Here is an 18,468-nt window from a genome sequence, read left to right on the forward strand (position 1 = left end):
TATACACAGTGTACAATACAAAGACATTGGTTGGAGTAGCGGAAAGGTCATTGTCATTAGACACTGGACCAGTTGTTCTTTGGCATGATGAATAACACTTCACCTGATAAGCCTGGGATTGGCAGATGCCAAAAGGACAAAAGGAATAATGGTCTGGGGTTGATGGTTTAAGCTAAGGTGACTTTTTACATTGAAATCTAACCGGTTGCTGCATACAACAACATTCTTAACAGTGTTTTCCACGTTTGTAGTTTTTACAGTTTGGAGAAGGCCTTTTCTTGTTTTAGCACAATAATACCTCACAAAAATGAGGTCCATTATGAACTAGTTAGCAGAGATGTGAGAACTTGATTTGCCTGGCCAAACAAACTTGACACCTGAGGAATGTATATGGATGCCGACCACAAGGCTGGCCCGGTCCCCAACATCAGCGCCCAACCTCAGTAATAATCATGTAGTTAAATGGAAGCGAATCCCACAACAATGCTGCAAAGTTTAATGGAAAGCATTCCTAGAAGAGCAGAGGCTAATATAGCAAAGACCAACTGCATATTAATACTCCTGGATACAGAATAACATTTTGGAAAAGCAGGCTAGCAGAAGGAACACTTAACAGCTCCTTACACAGTGAGAGCGATTGGTGCTTGTAATGCTCCCATTACTGGCTCTTTTCCTTGCACATTGGGATAGCAGTGGGAAGCCCTAACAAATGATAAAGTGGAAAACAGATGACATTACTGAAGAAGTTAATTTGCTCATTTATTTATAGATGCCTTAAAAAACAAATTCCTACACTTTTTATTCAGCTGTTGCTTTGGCAACCAGGGCAAAACAATGTATAGAGGGAACTCAAGTTTCCTGCCTTATTCTTTTAATGAGTTGATCTTGGAAGATGTCTCAGTTTTCCATTCAATGGACTTAACCCTTGCACTTCTTTCCCTCATTCTCCCACGCAGATTTGTAAATGTTCTTCCACTTTTTCCTTTTATTTTAATCTTCCAAGGGTTCTTCTCCCTCGCCATCTGCTTGTACTCACTGTTCTTTTGTTCTTTATAACAGAAAGATTCCTGCCAGAACAACTCGTTTCTCACAATTCCCCCGTTCTTTCCCCTACCGTATGTGCATCCCCTCTCTATGACCTAAAATCTAAACTGGTTTATCACCTTTTTTTACCAAATATTTTCTTGTAATTTTTGGACCAAGAAGAGCAATTTCCCATAATCCTCTGTTAGCACCTAGACGTGTCTGTATCTTGTGCAACTACCCATGTTCATGTTCAAGGCACATTGTGGGCCCCATTATAAGTACAGCCATATCATCTGCAATATATATATATATAGACATCAGAGTTTCCTAATCAAACTTGTCAATATCCACATGGAGAATACTAGTGCAACAAGCCACTTGAGATTTAGAAGTGCAGTGTCTGCCAGCATTGTGCACATCACTGTACCACCTGACATGTTCTGGAGACTATTCATACAGGAGGAGCAGTGCTAGAACTGCCACAAAACATTGCTTTGGTCTGATTTTCAATCAGTTTTTCCAAACGGTTTTTAAGCAAGAAACATTTTTACAGTAATTTTGTGTGTTTTTTATATGCTAATTTTATCTGATTGTACCTCTTGTACTGGTTATTGGTTGCTTTGTATGTAATTCTGTATGTTCAGTGTATAAACCCATTTCTTGTACAAAAAATTTGTATATGACCGTACTGTGCGTATTTTTGGCGACTTTTTTATATAGTTGCACAACTTTTTCTGTACTTTGCAACAAAATTTGTGCGGGCAAAATCGTATTGTCGCGCCGAGTACAAAAGTTTTGGATTCATGCAAGCTTCGGTATCGTGACTTTCCTTGGGCCAGGTTGGAGCTGCAGAGTGCCATTGAGTCCTATGGGAGACTTTCCTTGGGCCGGGTTGGAGCTGCAGAGTGCCATTGAGCCCTATGGGAGACTTTCCTTGGGCCAGGTTGGAGCTGCAGAGTGCCATTGAGCCCTATGGGAGACTTTCCTTGGGCCGGGTTGGAGCTGCAGAGTGCCATTGAGCCCTATGGGAGACTTTCCTTGGGCCAGGTTGGAGCTGCAGAGTGCCATTGAGCCCTATGGGAGACTTTCCTTGGGCCAGGTTGGAGCTGCAGAGTGCCATTGAGCCCTATGGGAGACTTTCCTTGGGCCGGGTTGGAGCTGCAGAGTGCCATTGATCCCTATGGGAGACTTTCCTTGGGCCAGGTTGGAGCTGCAGAGTGCCATTGAGCCCTATGGGAGACTTTCCTTGGGCCGGGTTGGAGCTGCAGAGTGCCATTGAGCCCTATGGGAGACTTTCCTTGGGCTGGGTTGGAGCTGCAGAGTGCCATTGAGCCCTATGGGAGACTTTCCTTGGGCCGGGTTGGAGCTGCAGAGTGCCATTGAGCCCTATGGGAGACTTTCCTTGGGCCGGGTTGGAGCTGCAGAGTGCCATTGATCCCTATGGGAGACTTTCCTTGGGCCAGGTTGGAGCTGCAGAGTGCCATTGAGCCCTATGGGAGACTTTCCTTGGGCCAGGTTGGAGCTGCAGAGTGCCATTGAGCCCTATGGGAGACTTTCCTTGGGCCGGGTTGGAGCTGCAGAGTGCCATTGAGCCCTATGGGAGACTTTCCTTGGGCCGGGTTGGAGCTGCAGAGTGCCATTGAGTCCTATGGGAGACTTTCCTTGGGCCGGGTTGGAGCTGCAGAGTGCCATTGAGCCCTATGGGAGACTTTCCTTGGGCCAGGTTGGAGCTGCAGAGTGCCATTGAGCCCTATGGGAGACTTTACTTGGGCCGGGTTGGAGCTGCAGAGTGCCATTGAGTCCTATGGGAGACTTTCCTTGGGCCAGGTTGGAGCTGCAGAGTGCCATTGAGCCCTATGGGAGACTTTCCTTGGGCCAGGTTGGAGCTGCAGAGTGCCATTGAGTCCTATGGGAGACTTTCCTTGGGCCAGGTTGGAGCTGCAGAGTGCCATTGAATCCTATGGGAGGCTTCCAAAATCCTGCACAGAAGGATCAAAGTCAGAAAGGTTTTCCCGCCGTTTACAATCGTTCGGATACGAATATTTTGTGACTTTCAGATCGCCAATCGTGACTATTATGATTTTTTCGTAAGCATTTTCATGATATCAGGATCATCAGAAATTATTGTATCTAATCCAAATTTTTCCCCTTTCAGGATTCAAACTCGTACTTTAATGAATCAGCCCCATAGTGTTCTGTTGCCAAAGGCAGAGGTTATGTGCAGCACCCTTTGGGGTAGGTCAGTATATTAGTTACCCATTAGAACACCAATAATTAACAGATCAACTACAGTATTAATATGATAGCAAAGCCCCTCAAAGGGTAGTAGATATTGCAAATATATAGCACGTACTGTAACTGATGGTCAGGTTAAATTTGTACTTTAATATAAACAGTGGAAAAGTGGGCATAGAGTAAATATAAGAAAAGTAAGGGGTATTGGGCCATATTGCTGTCAGCAGAAGAAAAGTAGGCTCTCCCAACCACCCCCCCACCTACTTTCCTTTGCCTCAAATCTTGATCGTGGTCACTAGAGTAGAGCAGGCTAATGCCCTCTCCTGAGCTATAACAGCCAACTTCACCTGTTAAAGGGACCCCAATGGCAATTTGCCACCTGAGGCAAAATTGTATGAATTCTGTATTCAGATACCATCACTTCATAAGGGCTATACTGTGCAACTGGGACATGGTCAGTAGCTAAATTTCAAGCCTGTAAATGAGATCCCTATGGAAATGTGGCTGTACTTTTATTCCTTTCTGATTAAACACTTTGGGCCTGATTCACTAAAGTGCAATAAAAATGATCGCACGCTTTTTTGCGTTAAAAAACGCAAAATAATTTGCGCGCGATTCGCTATAGTATTATTGCGTGCCATTTTCGCATGGGTTATTTCTCGCACTAGTTTTACCGCATGCGTTAATTTCCCCGCTGAAAAGAATACGATCGCATGATTCACTATAACTTTTGTGCGCTAAATATCGCATTCGGCTATGCAAAAATTAACACATACTACAGGCAGGCGAAAAATTATACAAAAGTACAGTAAATGATTTTTTGCAATAAAATATGGACTTACAGTGTTATTTATTCAAGTATGTGTTTCCCCTAGAGTGACGCAGCCGCCAGTTTGCAGCGAAATGTTCATTTTTAATACAGTAATTTTCTGCAAGTATTGGCGTGTATGGCTAACATGGCGTGCGTTCATTTGCGCGACTATTTATATTTGGCTAAAAGTGATAAAATGCTTCGCCAGGCATGGATTCGCAGCAAATTTTTGGACGTGCGTTGAATTTTTTCGCGGCGGATTTTTTCATGCGTTTCGCAAAACAATCCGCCAATGGCAAAACGCATGAAAAAATTCGCCACGCAAAAATTCACCGCACATCCAAAAATTTATACAAGCGTCAAAGAATAATAGTCACAGCAACAATTTTTTTGCCCGCACAACATTTTTGCTGTTTCATGGATCTTTGCTAATTTTTCACTAAAGATAACACATTTGCTCATCACTAGTGGCTACTATTTATAAGCATCTACTATTTATATGATACCATTTATATGCTACTATTTATATGTGGCTAATATTTATATACACCATTTATATGCAGCGACAATTTTTATACACTATTTCTAAGCTACCATTCATATGTGGCGACTATTCGCGGGCGTAATTTAGCACATGTACCAGCAAATACCGCATTGAAATAGTCTTCGCGAGTTAAATAACGCATGCAATATCGCGCGTAAAAAAGCGCGAGTATGCTTATAGTGAATCGTGTGAAAAATCGCCAAAATTAAGCCGCGGTAAAAATTTTAGCCCACAATAAAAATAGCGCACGTTTTATCGCCCTTTAGTGAATCAGGCCCTTTATGTGCTGCTGAGGTTCATTATTTAATAGGTATTCCATTGTGGGTGATCAGCACAGGAAGAATGTATAAAACATGTATTTGGGGATACCCATAAACTAACTGATGGTCTTGCATTTGGTAGCAAATTGAATTATTGGATCACCGTTTGTCTTCTGATGGAGATGGAGAAGTAAAAAATTAATGTGGCTAGAAATGCTGATTTCATATACAGAAGTTACTTTACCAGCTCAGAGTATCCCTATAGCAGTATTAAGGCTCTCCAGGTTGTAGAAAATCACATAGTACATAGTGTAGGCAGGCACTCCGAATTCCCAGAAATATGTAGCAAAAAGCAGCCATGTTGTAGGTTAAAAAGTATATCAAGTTTATTTAATCCATATATAAAAGAGCTAAAAAAGCCATTAAGACTCCCTAAGCTGAAGCTCTGGGGCATGAGCACCCGGACCCATCTTTACTACGGGTAAGATTTGTACCTTATCAGCTAAGACTGTGATTATCCCTTTTGATGTTTTCAAAGTTGTACACAGGAGGTCTCCTATATTAAATCTTGTTAGGTGATTTTGTGAGTGTCAGTGACGTTGCACATTCTCAGTATGCTCTGGGTAGCTGTATAGAAGCTAAGCTTAGGGGTGTCAGAAATCATCAAGTAGGAAATTAGTTTTGCCTGGTCTATAAACTGAGGCTGCAGGGTTGATTATTACATTATGACACAGATACAGGATCAGGAGTCGGTCCCTAAGCTCAGGTAAGTGACAGCGGCACAGAGCATGTGCTGGGCATCCCAAAAAGGTGGGGAGCTACTGGGGGCAACTTTGGAGGCACTGATCTTCCCTGCTAAGGGAACAAAAAGCTCAGAACATTAAGGTGCAGTATTTCTAACCTAATTCTTTATAGCTGTGCACAGGATCTACAGGGAAGTCTTAGCTCACTCATAAAGACATTATGACTCATGGAAATGGTTTTGAGATTCGTTATTCCACTTATAGGACAATGTGACTCATGAGAGCAGCTATGGGAAAGACCACTGCCCCCGCCTCTTGGGCAAACTGACTCAGGGGACATGTTGTAAATAAATCAGATACACCCACCCTTTTTACAGTGGGACCGTGCAACACATCATGCCACAAGTCTAAAATGAATCCAACAAAATGAAATTTGTTATCCAAGTAGAACCTTTCTCCTCTCCTGTCCAAGTCTCTCCAAAGCAGTAAAATCATTCATCTCTAAGTACATCCTTCTGCTTTATATCAGCTGTACATGGTGATATTCAAAATTGTTCTGAACTGTGTGCTCCTGAAATAACTGCTGGCTGCTCACTACATTCCAAATGAGTCTGCTCCTTTCAGGCCTTGTACTCCTCCTTATAGAAACCATCTTCACCCGTGTTAATGCAGGATTCTGTGCTTTTTAACTGCTACTCACATTATGCTTTCATTGTTTCCTGCTCATTTTTATGTCACACAAGATACCAATCTGGGCACCCAACATAGGTTCCATTCATAAAAGCGTTGTAGCAGACTTGATGCCACTATTTATTTACAGCTTACACCCCCACAGGGGGAAGCCAGTAGGAGTTGTCCTAGGCAAAGTCAAGCTTATTTGCAAACTCAAATGTTTTTGTCTTTTATTGAAACGAGTTTTCTTATTAATAAATAAGCCAGCATTCCGATATGCAAGTTTATTCAATTTAGAAAAACAAATTAGAATTCACAAATTTGAAAACTGATACATTAGCCCATAAGTGTGCTTACAGTAGGTCCTTATCCATCTTACATTCTGTTTAGGGGGGAATTACTTAGTGGTTGCTTCTAGTCACTTAGTTCCTACCCCAGGCCAGTGCTCTTCTTTTCCAAAAATGCACCAACTTGCGGTACTTTTCCTGCAAGAGCTGTGTTGCCATACTGTTCCGGTGTCCCAGGCATCCCCTGCGCCGCCCTGGGCACATTCACAGTATTGAACCTCTTTGCAGATTTCTGTACTGAGCATCCACCCACCTTCAATTATCACAGGAGATGACAAAAATAGTGGCGCGTCACTTACAGGAAGAACCCCAGGTGGTGCATTTGTTAATGAAGAAGAGGGTCACAGCCCAGGATAGGAAGGGAACAACTAGACTGGTTGCTGCTATGCTATCAGGCACTGCCAACTGAATCATGTGGGTCAAACCTGTACTGCATGGAGTTATTATATTTGAACGTGATTAGAAATGTGGCCTTCCTAGGTCCATGCAAAATGTAATCATCCACTGTAAAAGTCACAACCAGAATGTTAGAGCATGTCATCTACTTAACAAAAATTAAAACAGTAATTGGTGTGATAAACCTGCATGAAGCATTAGAACCTCACACTGCTTTTTATCTACCAACCTAGACTTTAAATTTCCAACCAGTTTAGAAGTCCTGCGTTGCTCTACAGCCTAAATTTGAGTGTGTTCTTCTAGTCATTAAATATAAAAATAATGTAAAGAGCTCCGAATATTCTCTAGTCTTGTACATAAGGGTGTTGGGGAACAGGGGACTTACAAACCAAGACAGAGGAAAATATGGGTGCTGCCCACACAGACTTACAATCTAGGGGGGGGTAGGGATAGGTGAGACAGATGGTACAAGCATGCAACTGCATGGATTTATGATGTAGAAAAGAAAAAAAAATTGTCTACAGTAAAGCAGCAATCTTGTCTTGAGTAGAGTATCTGCCAAATCAGTCTTTAATACTTAGGGGCCAGGAGAAGCTGCTAGACAGATATAGTGACTTGGACTGTTTGGAATTCAAATTGATACCCACCAGTAAGTCAGCACTTGGGAAAATAAAAGTAAGAGTCTCATACAATATCTTCTCCTAGTGGCACTTTCAGTACTCATTTGTGTGTGGTCCCCCTATAAGTTCAAAGCCCAGGAAGCATCATATACTTAGTGGAAATCCCCAAACGGCAATGGCCTCAGCACAGTGGCCACAGTGTAGTCTACATGTGTTGGTGGAGGCTCTACTTTATGCTGAGTAGAGCTGCCTAAACCCATTGGACCTTGCGCACTGGAGGCATCTGGCAGAGGCAGCTCTGTCTCATGCCCTAAGGACCTTGCACCTTACCTTACCTTCTGATTGTCTTAGTCTCAACTGTATTGAGACACCATTTGCTGCCTACAGTGTACGCTTTTGAGGTACATAGCCATTACCTAGGCCTGAAGAAAAAAAACTGCAAAAAGGTGACCTTTTATTTGGTGGTGCGTGTACCATGTTATTTTATTGAACTCAATGATATGCTCTGCCCATACGTCATCAGTAAGGAAGACACAGAGAAGTGGGCACCTCATCAGCCTTTATTCATTCACGATCATCTCCATTTTTTTTAAATCAAGTACCCCCCCCCACCCCCAAGTTTAAAAAAAATATATCCATCAAAGTAAAAAAAAAAAAACTGTAGATAAGTTGCATTATTTCACATGGGTTGAAGAGACAGTGCACGGAATGATCACCTTGTGGTTGTAGAAAAATATTCTTCCACATAATAAGTGGTAAATCCTAAAGCTCTTAACACTTTCATTGCCAAGGAAACCTGCACAGGGCTGCTAGGTTATATGCGCCAGGCATTTGTAAACTGCAAAAGCCTTCACTTTTCAATGGATTGGCCGAGTTAGAAACAACCAGCATATAAAAAAAATGGAGGCAGTTAGGGCTGTTAATACTATGTATTAAAATACATTCCCTCACATAGTAAATACTATGGGAGGGAAAGCTAAACGTAGTTGAAATGCCCATTCATTGGCCAAAGGCACTGAGTTTTTTTATAAAGGGCTGTCAGACCAATTTGCAAATTGTTATATCCTAGGCTGAGACTAATCTGGGTGTTGTGTAAAATGACAGCTGGTAATTTTATAGTAGCTTAGCTGGGGTGCCCCTAAAATATATATATCATCTTGTGCCAGCTACTGTTTCATGACAAAGGAATATCAGATTGCTAGGTAACCCTTTAAGAGCTGGAGAGACTAGTAGAGTATCACTCCACAGGGCTGGAGGAACTGGTATGTGTATCTCTTCAGCAATGAAAGGGTTGAGGGCACCAACCTCAGTATTCACCAAGTCCGCAGACAAATTAGCACCATATTGATAAATCATTTTAGCTTCTTCCACCCTGTGGTCAAGGACAGGCTGGCGAGGGCTGAATGTGAAACAAGGACAGTGCATCCTGGACTATTTCCCACTGAGAGGTAAGTACTGCAGTCTTCTTATGTACCAATAGCAGACACCACGCTGGAGTTCAGAGGGACTGCAGGGGAAATACAATTCAAATGCTTAGTTTTATGAAGAAAAAGGAAAGAAAAGAAGAATTATGTGAAATGGGCAAAAGGTTGTTATGATGTGTTTTTATGTCTAGTTGCACATTGCAAAAAAACTATTTTATTGGACATTTGACGACACTGCCTTTCATTGGACTTGAATTGCCACAGGTGTCTGTGCTTTGTGAATAAATACAGTGCTATATGCACCTCTTTCCTTGTCATCATAAATGACACCCCTTATGACTTTTAATTTTTCCTTTTGGATGCTCTACATGCAATATAGTACTAGTTTTCTCACCAATACAAACTACACAGTAAATGGGGGATCCCCTCAAAACTGTTGTTTCAGACGAGCGTGTCTCAAGCTGTGAGTCTCTTCTGAATACATGTGTGGGGGAGAGGCATTTTGCTTCCTCTATTAGCTGTATGATGTGTTTGTAGGGAATTTACTTAATTTTTGTAGATGGTGAGCAAATATTTAGCTGGAGTTAGTATAGATATACCAATAATGTGGAAATTGCCATACACAGGTGTCAGAAATGCACCATCCAAAACAAAAACAATTGCAGTGAGATGTCAAGTGACATAACTAGAGGTCTATAGACCTGGGTCCCAAGGTTGGTCCCTAAAACTATGACGGCCAAAATCATAATTATTTTTTAATAGCTACAGGTATACCCAGAAATGGGAATGATTAAGGAACTGGTAAAGATTGGCCATGATAGTCCATTCATATCCGTCATATTAACCCCCAACATCTGAATTGTGTGATGGTCCCTAAATGCTACAAAGTTTAGTGTGAAAGATTCTTTGACCCAGTGCCCAAATCTCTAGAGCCAGGTATGATCAAGACCCTGGCATCCCCTTTACTTACAATCCCAGAACTGTTCAAAATAATGAAAACTGATGTGCTGTCACTGCAATATCATTTGCACTTTAAGTTCTTTGGAAGTAAGTGGGATCTTCTGACTTGTAGGGACATGTAGCGCATTAAATGTAAAGGTAATATTTCCCTATATACATGTCCCAGATTTTTCCACAAATCAACTTAGATTATAGTAGTAGCTGATGAGCTTTCACCTGGTATACAGATCTTTTCACATTCTTTCTGTGTGCTGAACCGATTCTCATTTCCACCGCAGCCACCATACCAGAACCGGGCACAACTCTTGGTTTCTGGGTCATAATACCATTTCAGGACAAAATCTCTACAGGTCCCCTCCTCCTTCTGCAGGTTACACACTTCTGGTCCTAATAAAGAAAAAAGAAATGCTTAGTTATCAAAACTCTGCAGGGTTGTGAGCTATTGTTGACCTATTATATGGTCACAAAAAAAATCCTTTCTGCTAAGCAGCCAGCAGCAAGTCCACACTTACCCCCATATGTACATGTAATAAAAGGCAGTACGTTTGCCCAGGTGCAGTAACACATAGCAACAAATAGGATGTTTGCTTTTAAACAGGTGACCAGTAAATGTTACCTGCTGATTGGTTGCTTTGGGCTACTGCTCCTGGGCAACATTAGTGCCTTTTATTATACAGACCCCTTTTTCAGTTAAATAGTACCATAGGTAAGCCATTCAACTCTAGAAGCATATAGCGGTCACATAAAATCTGCCAGTACTATACTAGAGGTTACCAGACTGTGGTACTACTCCTTGGTAGGGTACCAAAGCAGTGCATGAGGAGGCCCAGCCAGGGCTGGATTTCAGATTAGGGCACCCCAAGGCCGCCCCCTTTTGCCGCCCGCCCACTTAGACAGACTGACCCCCTTCCTGCGTGTGTGCGGAGAAGTGGGGAAAGGATAAGTGTAACTTTTGCATCTGGTCCCCATTGCTCCATATGCGAGCAAAATTCCAGTGGGGCTGGGTGGCATGCAACCCCCTAAATTTCTGCCACTCTAGGCCTGGGCCTTTAAACCACAAATCCGGACCTGGGCCCAGCTTAAATGCCAGTAAGTTTGAAAGTTGGGACAAATGCTTATTTATTTTTCTAAATATAAATGGAAAGTTTAGTTTTAAGGCCATATATTTGTTTGTAATGTGATGGCTGATATAATGAAATATGATATAATATTTTCATTCTTTTTGTAAGAGGAATTAAATGGACTTAGAGATAAGGGGTTCCATGACCAAACTGTAGCTTTAAAGATGGTTTATATACAAAAAGTCAGAAAACCACTGACTTACACAATCCATATCAGTTATGATTCTTCTACTTACTGTATGGTATATCAATATATATATATATATATCCTTGGATTTAGTGTGTTGTAGCTCTATGCATTCTTGCACCATGGGCATATGCCCTAAAGTCTCTACACTCAAATGTGCTTTGTTTTTCAAAATGTTCTTAAGTTTGCATCTGTTTGGGACTAACATGGACCCAACTGGAAGCAGAACTATGAATCATTTTAATGAAACATTACTGAAAACAAGCTGCAGATTCACGTGTGCTTTCTGCTTGCACAAATATTTTCCATGAGCTAGGAATACATTCCTGTGAATAAAGAACATATTTGAAGGATAGAAAAGCCAGTCTGAAGAACAATCTGGCCTAAGGGCTACAAGTCAAGCCATTGGCGCAGTTCTCCATCATGTATTGGGACCATCTTTGCTCACGCAACCAGATTATGGGATATTCTGTTCTGGCTTCCAGTTCTTCTCTGTACAGAATCTTATTTTATTGTTAACAAACACCAGATACAGATTTTTATAAACACAATGATGTCCCCTAGGATAAAACTTCTTATTTGTATTTCCCTTTTTCTGCATAGAATAATGGAATCTGCTTTTAAAGGAGAATGCAAGTCAAAATTTAAAAAGCATACTGCCTAACAGTCCTCCTATTGTTTAGTAAAAACGCCACACTTTTGGCTCACCTAATCAAATATTTACTCAGTCACACTTACTTCACATGTTCTATCTTTTTTCTAGAACAGGCAGCCATCTTTAAAAAAGGTATTCTGCCTTCCTTTCCCTCCTTGCTTCATACTGCACATGTGTTTCATTCCCTCCCCCCCTCTGGCAGATCCGCTTCTGATTGGCTGGTGGGCATGTGTAGCTCAGAACAGGAGACAGGATCAAGTTACACACATGTGCATTGCTACTGAAAGCTGCCGCTGGCAGCCTACAGGAAGGGGAGAGAGATTTCAGTGATGTCACTGTAGTCTTCACACTGCTGTAGGCTGCCAGCACCATATCTCAGAGAAGCAAGCAGGGATCTGGGAATTTAGATATGCAGTAAGTACTTACAAAGAATGCCTTTAGACTTACTTTTAATTTATATTAACCTTTCCTTGTCCTTTAATATAATCAATAATAAGGGTGATAGTAAAAATAATTTCAAGTCTACTCCACATATTGCTTTTTTGGAATTATGTGCTAATTAAGATGAAAGTATTGGTGAGCAACATGTTGCTCATGAGCTACTGGCTGGGAATCACTGGCTTAAGGCTTGTGGTTGTTCAGGTATTGAATTAGTTATCCAGCTGATTAGCCTGTAAATATATTTACCTGATATTGTGTTTACTTCCAGTACGGGTGCCGGGAGAGCTTTCTCAACCACTAGTGATAAATAAAGACAAGAACACTTAATAGTGACATTAAGAAAGATGAAAAAGATATCTCCATTTGTCTCAGACCAATTGTTATGATAGTAAGCTCTGTGCGCCAATCTATGCACTCTTTCATTGCACTTTGATATAGAATAATCAATATCTGTAATGCAATTGAAAGGTTTAGGTAGTAAATGCGACAGAGATGGACAAGAGGAACAGCTGAACAGGGTGAATAAAGGGTGAGGCGTTGAATATATAGGGGGGTGTTTCTAATTTCAATGCCAAATAATTGCAGTAATTTAAGATACTGGTAAAACAGAATTTGATGCTATGGGTATTTTTCCAATTTATTTAGAGAGAATATGGGTCATTTGAACTGACCAGGCTATACCCCAACTTATGATGTATGCTGTACAGGGTAGGGGTAGACAAACAAAACAGATTTCATCCTCTTTAGCCATGATCAAGGCCTATGGGTCTTGCTAAACCTGTATACTGAGGCCAGAATGTCACATATCAGCCACTAAGCACTGATATTGTAAACATCCCCCAGTAGTTTCAAGGCAGAAATTAGCAGTTCACCAATACTGATGACAGAATACAAAACTGTTAGTGGGTTCATAGTGGCAATTATTATGATTGTGGCACAGTTAGAGAAATGCAAAATTCTGCATGGTGATTTCTTTTTCCCTTTATTTCACCAGAAATGTGACACATGACAATGTATATCCTGCAGTGCAACAAGAATTTAAAAAGTTAAACCATGTACATTCAAGTTTTCTGCAAATAGCTGCACTCAGTCAATCGTTTTAACTGGATCTATCCAATCTACATTATTTACCAAAATTAGGAAACAACTTCTTACATATTGTGGATTCTCTTTGTACCTGCACCACAATCATTTATCTGCAGAATAGTAGATGTGCTGCAGGTGACTGTGTTGCATTGCCCCTTCAGTTCTTCTCATGCTTTATCATCTCATGCTGGACCCCCAGAAAAGGAAAGGCAAGAAGCTACACATCAGTGCAGATGTCTTCAAATATTATGAAGTTGGATTTGGGCAAAATAGCTTGTGTATATATTTGTTATTTATCATGAAGCAACGTAGTTAATAGGAGTTGTCTTTGTGGCTGATACTTACATACTTTCTGACACCGGCTGATGCATTCAGCTTCTGTGTCAAATATATTGGTATTGCCACCGCACCCACCATACCAAAATTGGGTACAAATCTTGTTTGTCTTGTCAAAGAACCACTTAGCCTCATACTCTTTGCACTGGTGGCCCATGTCCACTTCTAGTTCACATGAATCTGTCAAAGTGTAATTTTAGAGAGTGCGCAGAGGATTACAAAGTGAGTGGGAGCAGGAGGAGGCGGCTCCGGATGTCGCCATAGGTTGTATATAGGGCTTCTTTTTTATTTATTGCCCTGAGGCTGGGGAATGACTTAAATATTATTTTGCTGAGTAACTAATTTACATTACACTTTACTATAACATAATTAATGTGCAATACCCAGTGAGGACTCGAGATTTTTAAACTGAATCGTAACTAAAGTATTATTGCATTAAAATGGCACCTCTCTGCAATGCAGGTTGAACAACCTACAAAACACAAGTTGCTAGCCCTCAAGCTGCAGCTGGAGCATATGCTCTTATGTGGGCTTGTGAAAATCGAATTGCACAAAAAGTTAATTTATTTATAAGAAAATTATATCCATTTTTTTCAGCTGAGTTTCAGTCAACTAAAGGAATCTTTTACCATGAATGGTGCACAACTGCATCTATTAAACGTGGAGAACCCTGGACTTACTGCCACCATGGACTTGGTGATAGCTCCAGGGCTCGACAGCTGGTTGTGACAAGAGGGGCAGCAGACTTTTAGAAACAGCCTCATGCCCATATTGAGGGCACACTTGACATAGCACACTTGAAATCCAGTTTTTCTCCACCCCCCCCCAAACTCTTCTGCCAGAACTCACCTGTTGTTTGTGGACTGTTGGCTGTTTCTGAGTTCACAACTAGTTTTGCACTGGCCAATGCTACTGGACTGAGCTGGGCCTTACCTAAAGATGAAGGATTAGGTTGTTAAAGTGAACGTAGAATAAAGATCTTTGTTATGGTTAGTTAGTTTTCATCAAATACACCTAGCATCTCTACTATACACAGTTCTCCACATTATATTATAAATATTTTTAAAGCCAAGTAATTACTTTATTCAAAAACATAGCCATGTGTTAGCTTAAAAAGTCATGTAATATGTGGCATTTACTGGCAATGCTTTTGACACCCCTCAATAATTGCTGTAGAAAAATAATAATAATATAAAACTCAGTATGAACTCAGTAAGTCATACATACTTGTAGTGGTGAATGTTTCTTGACTGGTGCTCTGTTCAAGAGTTCTGTTATGCTCGATAACAGTTGTTAGTTGTTGGTACTTCACTTCATTTTCCAGTCCTTCATTTAGTTTCTCTGCTTCAGTGGCGTTCTGCTTGAGAGTCACAACTTGCTCTTCCAGTGTTGAGAGAGTTGGGTCATAAAGGGGAGATTTCTGGGAAACAGGGCTTGTCCAGTTCAATGTTGCACTGTTTTCACTTACATTTGACACCTGCAGCTCAGCAGTTGGCATTTCTGCATCTTGTTGTAAAATGGTGGGTTCTTAAAAAAGGACAATAGTTACAGTGGTTATCAAAGTGTAACTAAGCTGCAAGAAACCAAACAGGGTGATTCAACTGTGCAGTGCGCCATCACTGCCCCAACCCCTGAAAATCAATACTTTGTATTGTTCACTAAATGACAATAAGACACCAATGTTTCTCTTGTACAGTTACTGCTGGGGACCTGCAAGAAATTTTTCTTGTCTATGGTGGACATAGCTAAAACTGCTAGTTAATAAACTAGAGCTGGCCCGTTCATCTGAAGTCCTGTCACCCATATGCAGTATTTTATGGAGAATGTCCATAAATTCTCACAACTTAGTAAGCACCTACAATTTATCTGAAAAAAGCTGCAATGTATGTAAAAAACATAGTGATCTGCATCCAATATTTCACTTAGCCCACTGTACTGCATTTGTACTGCATTTGTAAATGGGGTTTATTGTGTTTTGAACACATGCAATAAAAACTCCCAATACCCAAATGTAAAATTCTTCTCCCAACCCAAAAAACTATTCCCTTTTATGCACTAACCCAACCTTCATTTTCCTTTTATTTATAACTAACAAACATAATTCTGATATAAAAAGATCCATTAGAGGCCCTGTGTTTCTGAATAAAATAAAGTTCCAAAAAGTGGTAAAATTTCAGTGCAAACCGCAATGGACAGAATCATTTGGTTAAGTTATTTACAAATGTCCCCAATGCAAGTACTAGAGCAACAAGGCAAGAAGTGCAGATGCCATCACTGGTGTGTATAAAGTGGGTATGTCCATACTCCCTGCTTGCACATGTGCACAATGCACTCTTGGATGCTGTTGTATGCCTTTATATTTAAATTTGGCTTTTCCCTTGAAGGTAAAAATCTTCAAATGAGGCTTTAACCTACCACCTAAGTAGACACACATCAAGCCTTCGGTTTTTACCTATTGGTGTCTCTGTGCTTGTCAGTATTGTCACAACCTTGGGATGTTGACTAGACGTTTCATCTGGTTTTACAGTGGTGGTCACACTGCAGGGAAAAAGCAAAGAAAAATGTGAACTATTGTTCTGTCTTATGCCAAAATGGCTGCATTCTTGCCTGTTCAGAACATGCACTGTGGGCAAAGGAACACTGCAGCAAATCCATTTTGTCATTTTGTATCTTTCCCCCTACATGGGACACTAAGTTTGCCCAAGTACAGTATCTCTTAACCAAAAGGATGTTTGCTGCTTGGTTGCTATGTCTTACTGTACCTGGGCACATTTAGATCCTTTTATTAAGTAATCCCCACATACTGTATGTTTAAACACAACTAATGGCACACCTACTCTTTATAATAAAAGACATATTAGTTAGAGGCATTTTTATTTAAATGAATTTCTAGCTGTTCCAGTACCTCAGTATCACAACTAAAGGGAGGCAGTGTCTGCTGCACAATGCCCATTATGCTCTCACCGTTCTGAGTGTGTCTCCCTCTCTGTAGTCCTGATTGGTTGGTCATTTTGAAACCAGTCACACTGTCTTTGGATTTCAGGAGACAGATGGAAAGCATTTTCACCTGTGGGACACACACGACGAAAAGTAAAAAGGCATAAGATATTGGTTACTTGGCATTGTTTAGTTGATTACTCATCTTGACTTTATAGTTTTATATATTTCTTTCAAATATCCAACATTAATCAAAATGACAACTGAAGATAGGTGGTATTAAATTATCCTTTTTATTAAATGTTTCTGGATTGGAAAACAATTATAGTGGATATAAAATTCTTCATTGATACGTTGGAAGGTATGGCGATTGCTTGACATATGTATGGATATCATAAGTAGAAGAAAGGAGGAAACGGAATTTAGGCAGATCCCTGATAAATGTAGTAATAAGTCAAATCAACTGGACTTGCTGTGTTTTTTTTCTTAAGGACTTTTCACCAGTCTTCAACAAAAAAAAAAAAAACACAGCAAGTCCAGTTGATTTGACTTATTACAACAAATGCATGAATGAGAACCTTCACAGATAATCCTGATAATTTGACACATGCAAGAACACATCAGATGAAAGTTGGAAAAACAATACTTACTGCTAAGGAATCCAGGGAGCTGCAGTCCAAACCTCAAAAGGGTATCCTCGTGCAATTCAGAAGGCTTTTCTGCCTTTTTGGAGAAGACATCATGAGGTTCACTGGACAAAGAGTTCAGCTGGCCAACATTGACTTTCTTCCCCAAACTTAGAATGACAATAAAGAAACCTTTGCACTTAGCCTCAACAACTGTTTCACGGAGTTGCTTCAGTTCATGGCTGTTTACTTCTCCAGTGAGAATGAGAAAGATGGTCCTTATGGAACGAGGGTTGGGTGCACTTTCAAGCACATATTGCTGAACATACTTGATGGCATTGTTAAGTGACCTTGTGCCATACAACTGAGTCATTTTGTTCAAGATGAAGTCCTGAAGGAACTCCTTTGAAGTGTAGTCAGTAAGGCCAACATCTACCCGAGCAGGGGGAATGCTTGCATTGTTCAGGTGCTCATAGGGGGCATGCTGCAGGATAGATATTCTTGCATGGTGATATGAGGATTTGGGATCTGTACTTAGCTCCAAATGACCAACCACATGGGAAACAAACCTCTTTATTTCTGCAAATTGCTCAGGTGTGGTGGATTCTGAACTGTCCAGCAGGAAAGCCAAGTCAATGTCTAAGTCAGTGGTGGCCGAACGCCGGCCTCTAAAAGTACTGCCAGCAGAACTTCCAGGACATGTACTCTGAGGGTCACAGATATCTGTGAAAAAACAGTTTTATAGTAATTGTATTTTTATGGTGTTGAATATAATGTTTAACAATAAGATACCTGACACATATCAGGAATTATTTATTACATGTGGGCAGGGTGCAATGTAAAAAAGTAAAACCAACATGATTTTTGCACTTTGCAACTTGCCCCACTTATAAGCACCCAAAGGTGCAGGTCCTTGCACTCCAAAATGCAAGGCAAAGACTGTTTCTTTCCTGATGAATACAGCAATGTCTGTGTTTGGCAACACTGTGTTCATATGGGGTAGGTGGGAGGAGGAGGCCGATAGGGACCCCGCTCCTGCTT

General features: G+C 40.8%; 1 protein-coding gene across 4 annotated transcripts in view; it reads right to left on the minus strand.

The window, feature by feature from the left end:
• Nucleotides 1-8,196: 8,196 nt before the first annotated feature.
• col6a3 (collagen type VI alpha 3 chain) overlaps nt 8,197-18,468 on the minus strand; it is an 86,646-nt gene continuing 76,374 nt past the window's right edge. For 3 of the 4 annotated variants that reach the window (XM_031893671.1, XM_031893670.1, XM_031893669.1), the window contains 9 exons: nt 17,452-18,150; nt 16,829-16,931; nt 16,317-16,402; nt 15,092-15,391; nt 14,714-14,797; nt 13,874-14,044; nt 12,689-12,739; nt 10,255-10,425; nt 8,197-9,161 (listed from right to left, as the gene is read on the minus strand). In XM_031893671.1, coding sequence (XP_031749531.1) covers nt 9,121-9,161; nt 10,255-10,425; nt 12,689-12,739; nt 13,874-14,044; nt 14,714-14,797; nt 15,092-15,391; nt 16,317-16,402; nt 16,829-16,931; nt 17,452-18,150 — 1,706 coding nt within the window. In that variant the 3' untranslated portion in view covers nt 8,197-9,120. The remainder of the gene's footprint in view (nt 9,162-10,254; nt 10,426-12,688; nt 12,740-13,873; nt 14,045-14,713; nt 14,798-15,091; nt 15,392-16,316; nt 16,403-16,828; nt 16,932-17,451; nt 18,151-18,468) is intronic. The other variant, XM_002932021.5, reaches the window with a different exon arrangement.

This window comes from Xenopus tropicalis, chromosome 9 (genome assembly GCF_000004195.4).
Source record: "Xenopus tropicalis strain Nigerian chromosome 9, UCB_Xtro_10.0, whole genome shotgun sequence".
Taxonomy (NCBI): domain Eukaryota; kingdom Metazoa; phylum Chordata; class Amphibia; order Anura; family Pipidae; genus Xenopus; species Xenopus tropicalis.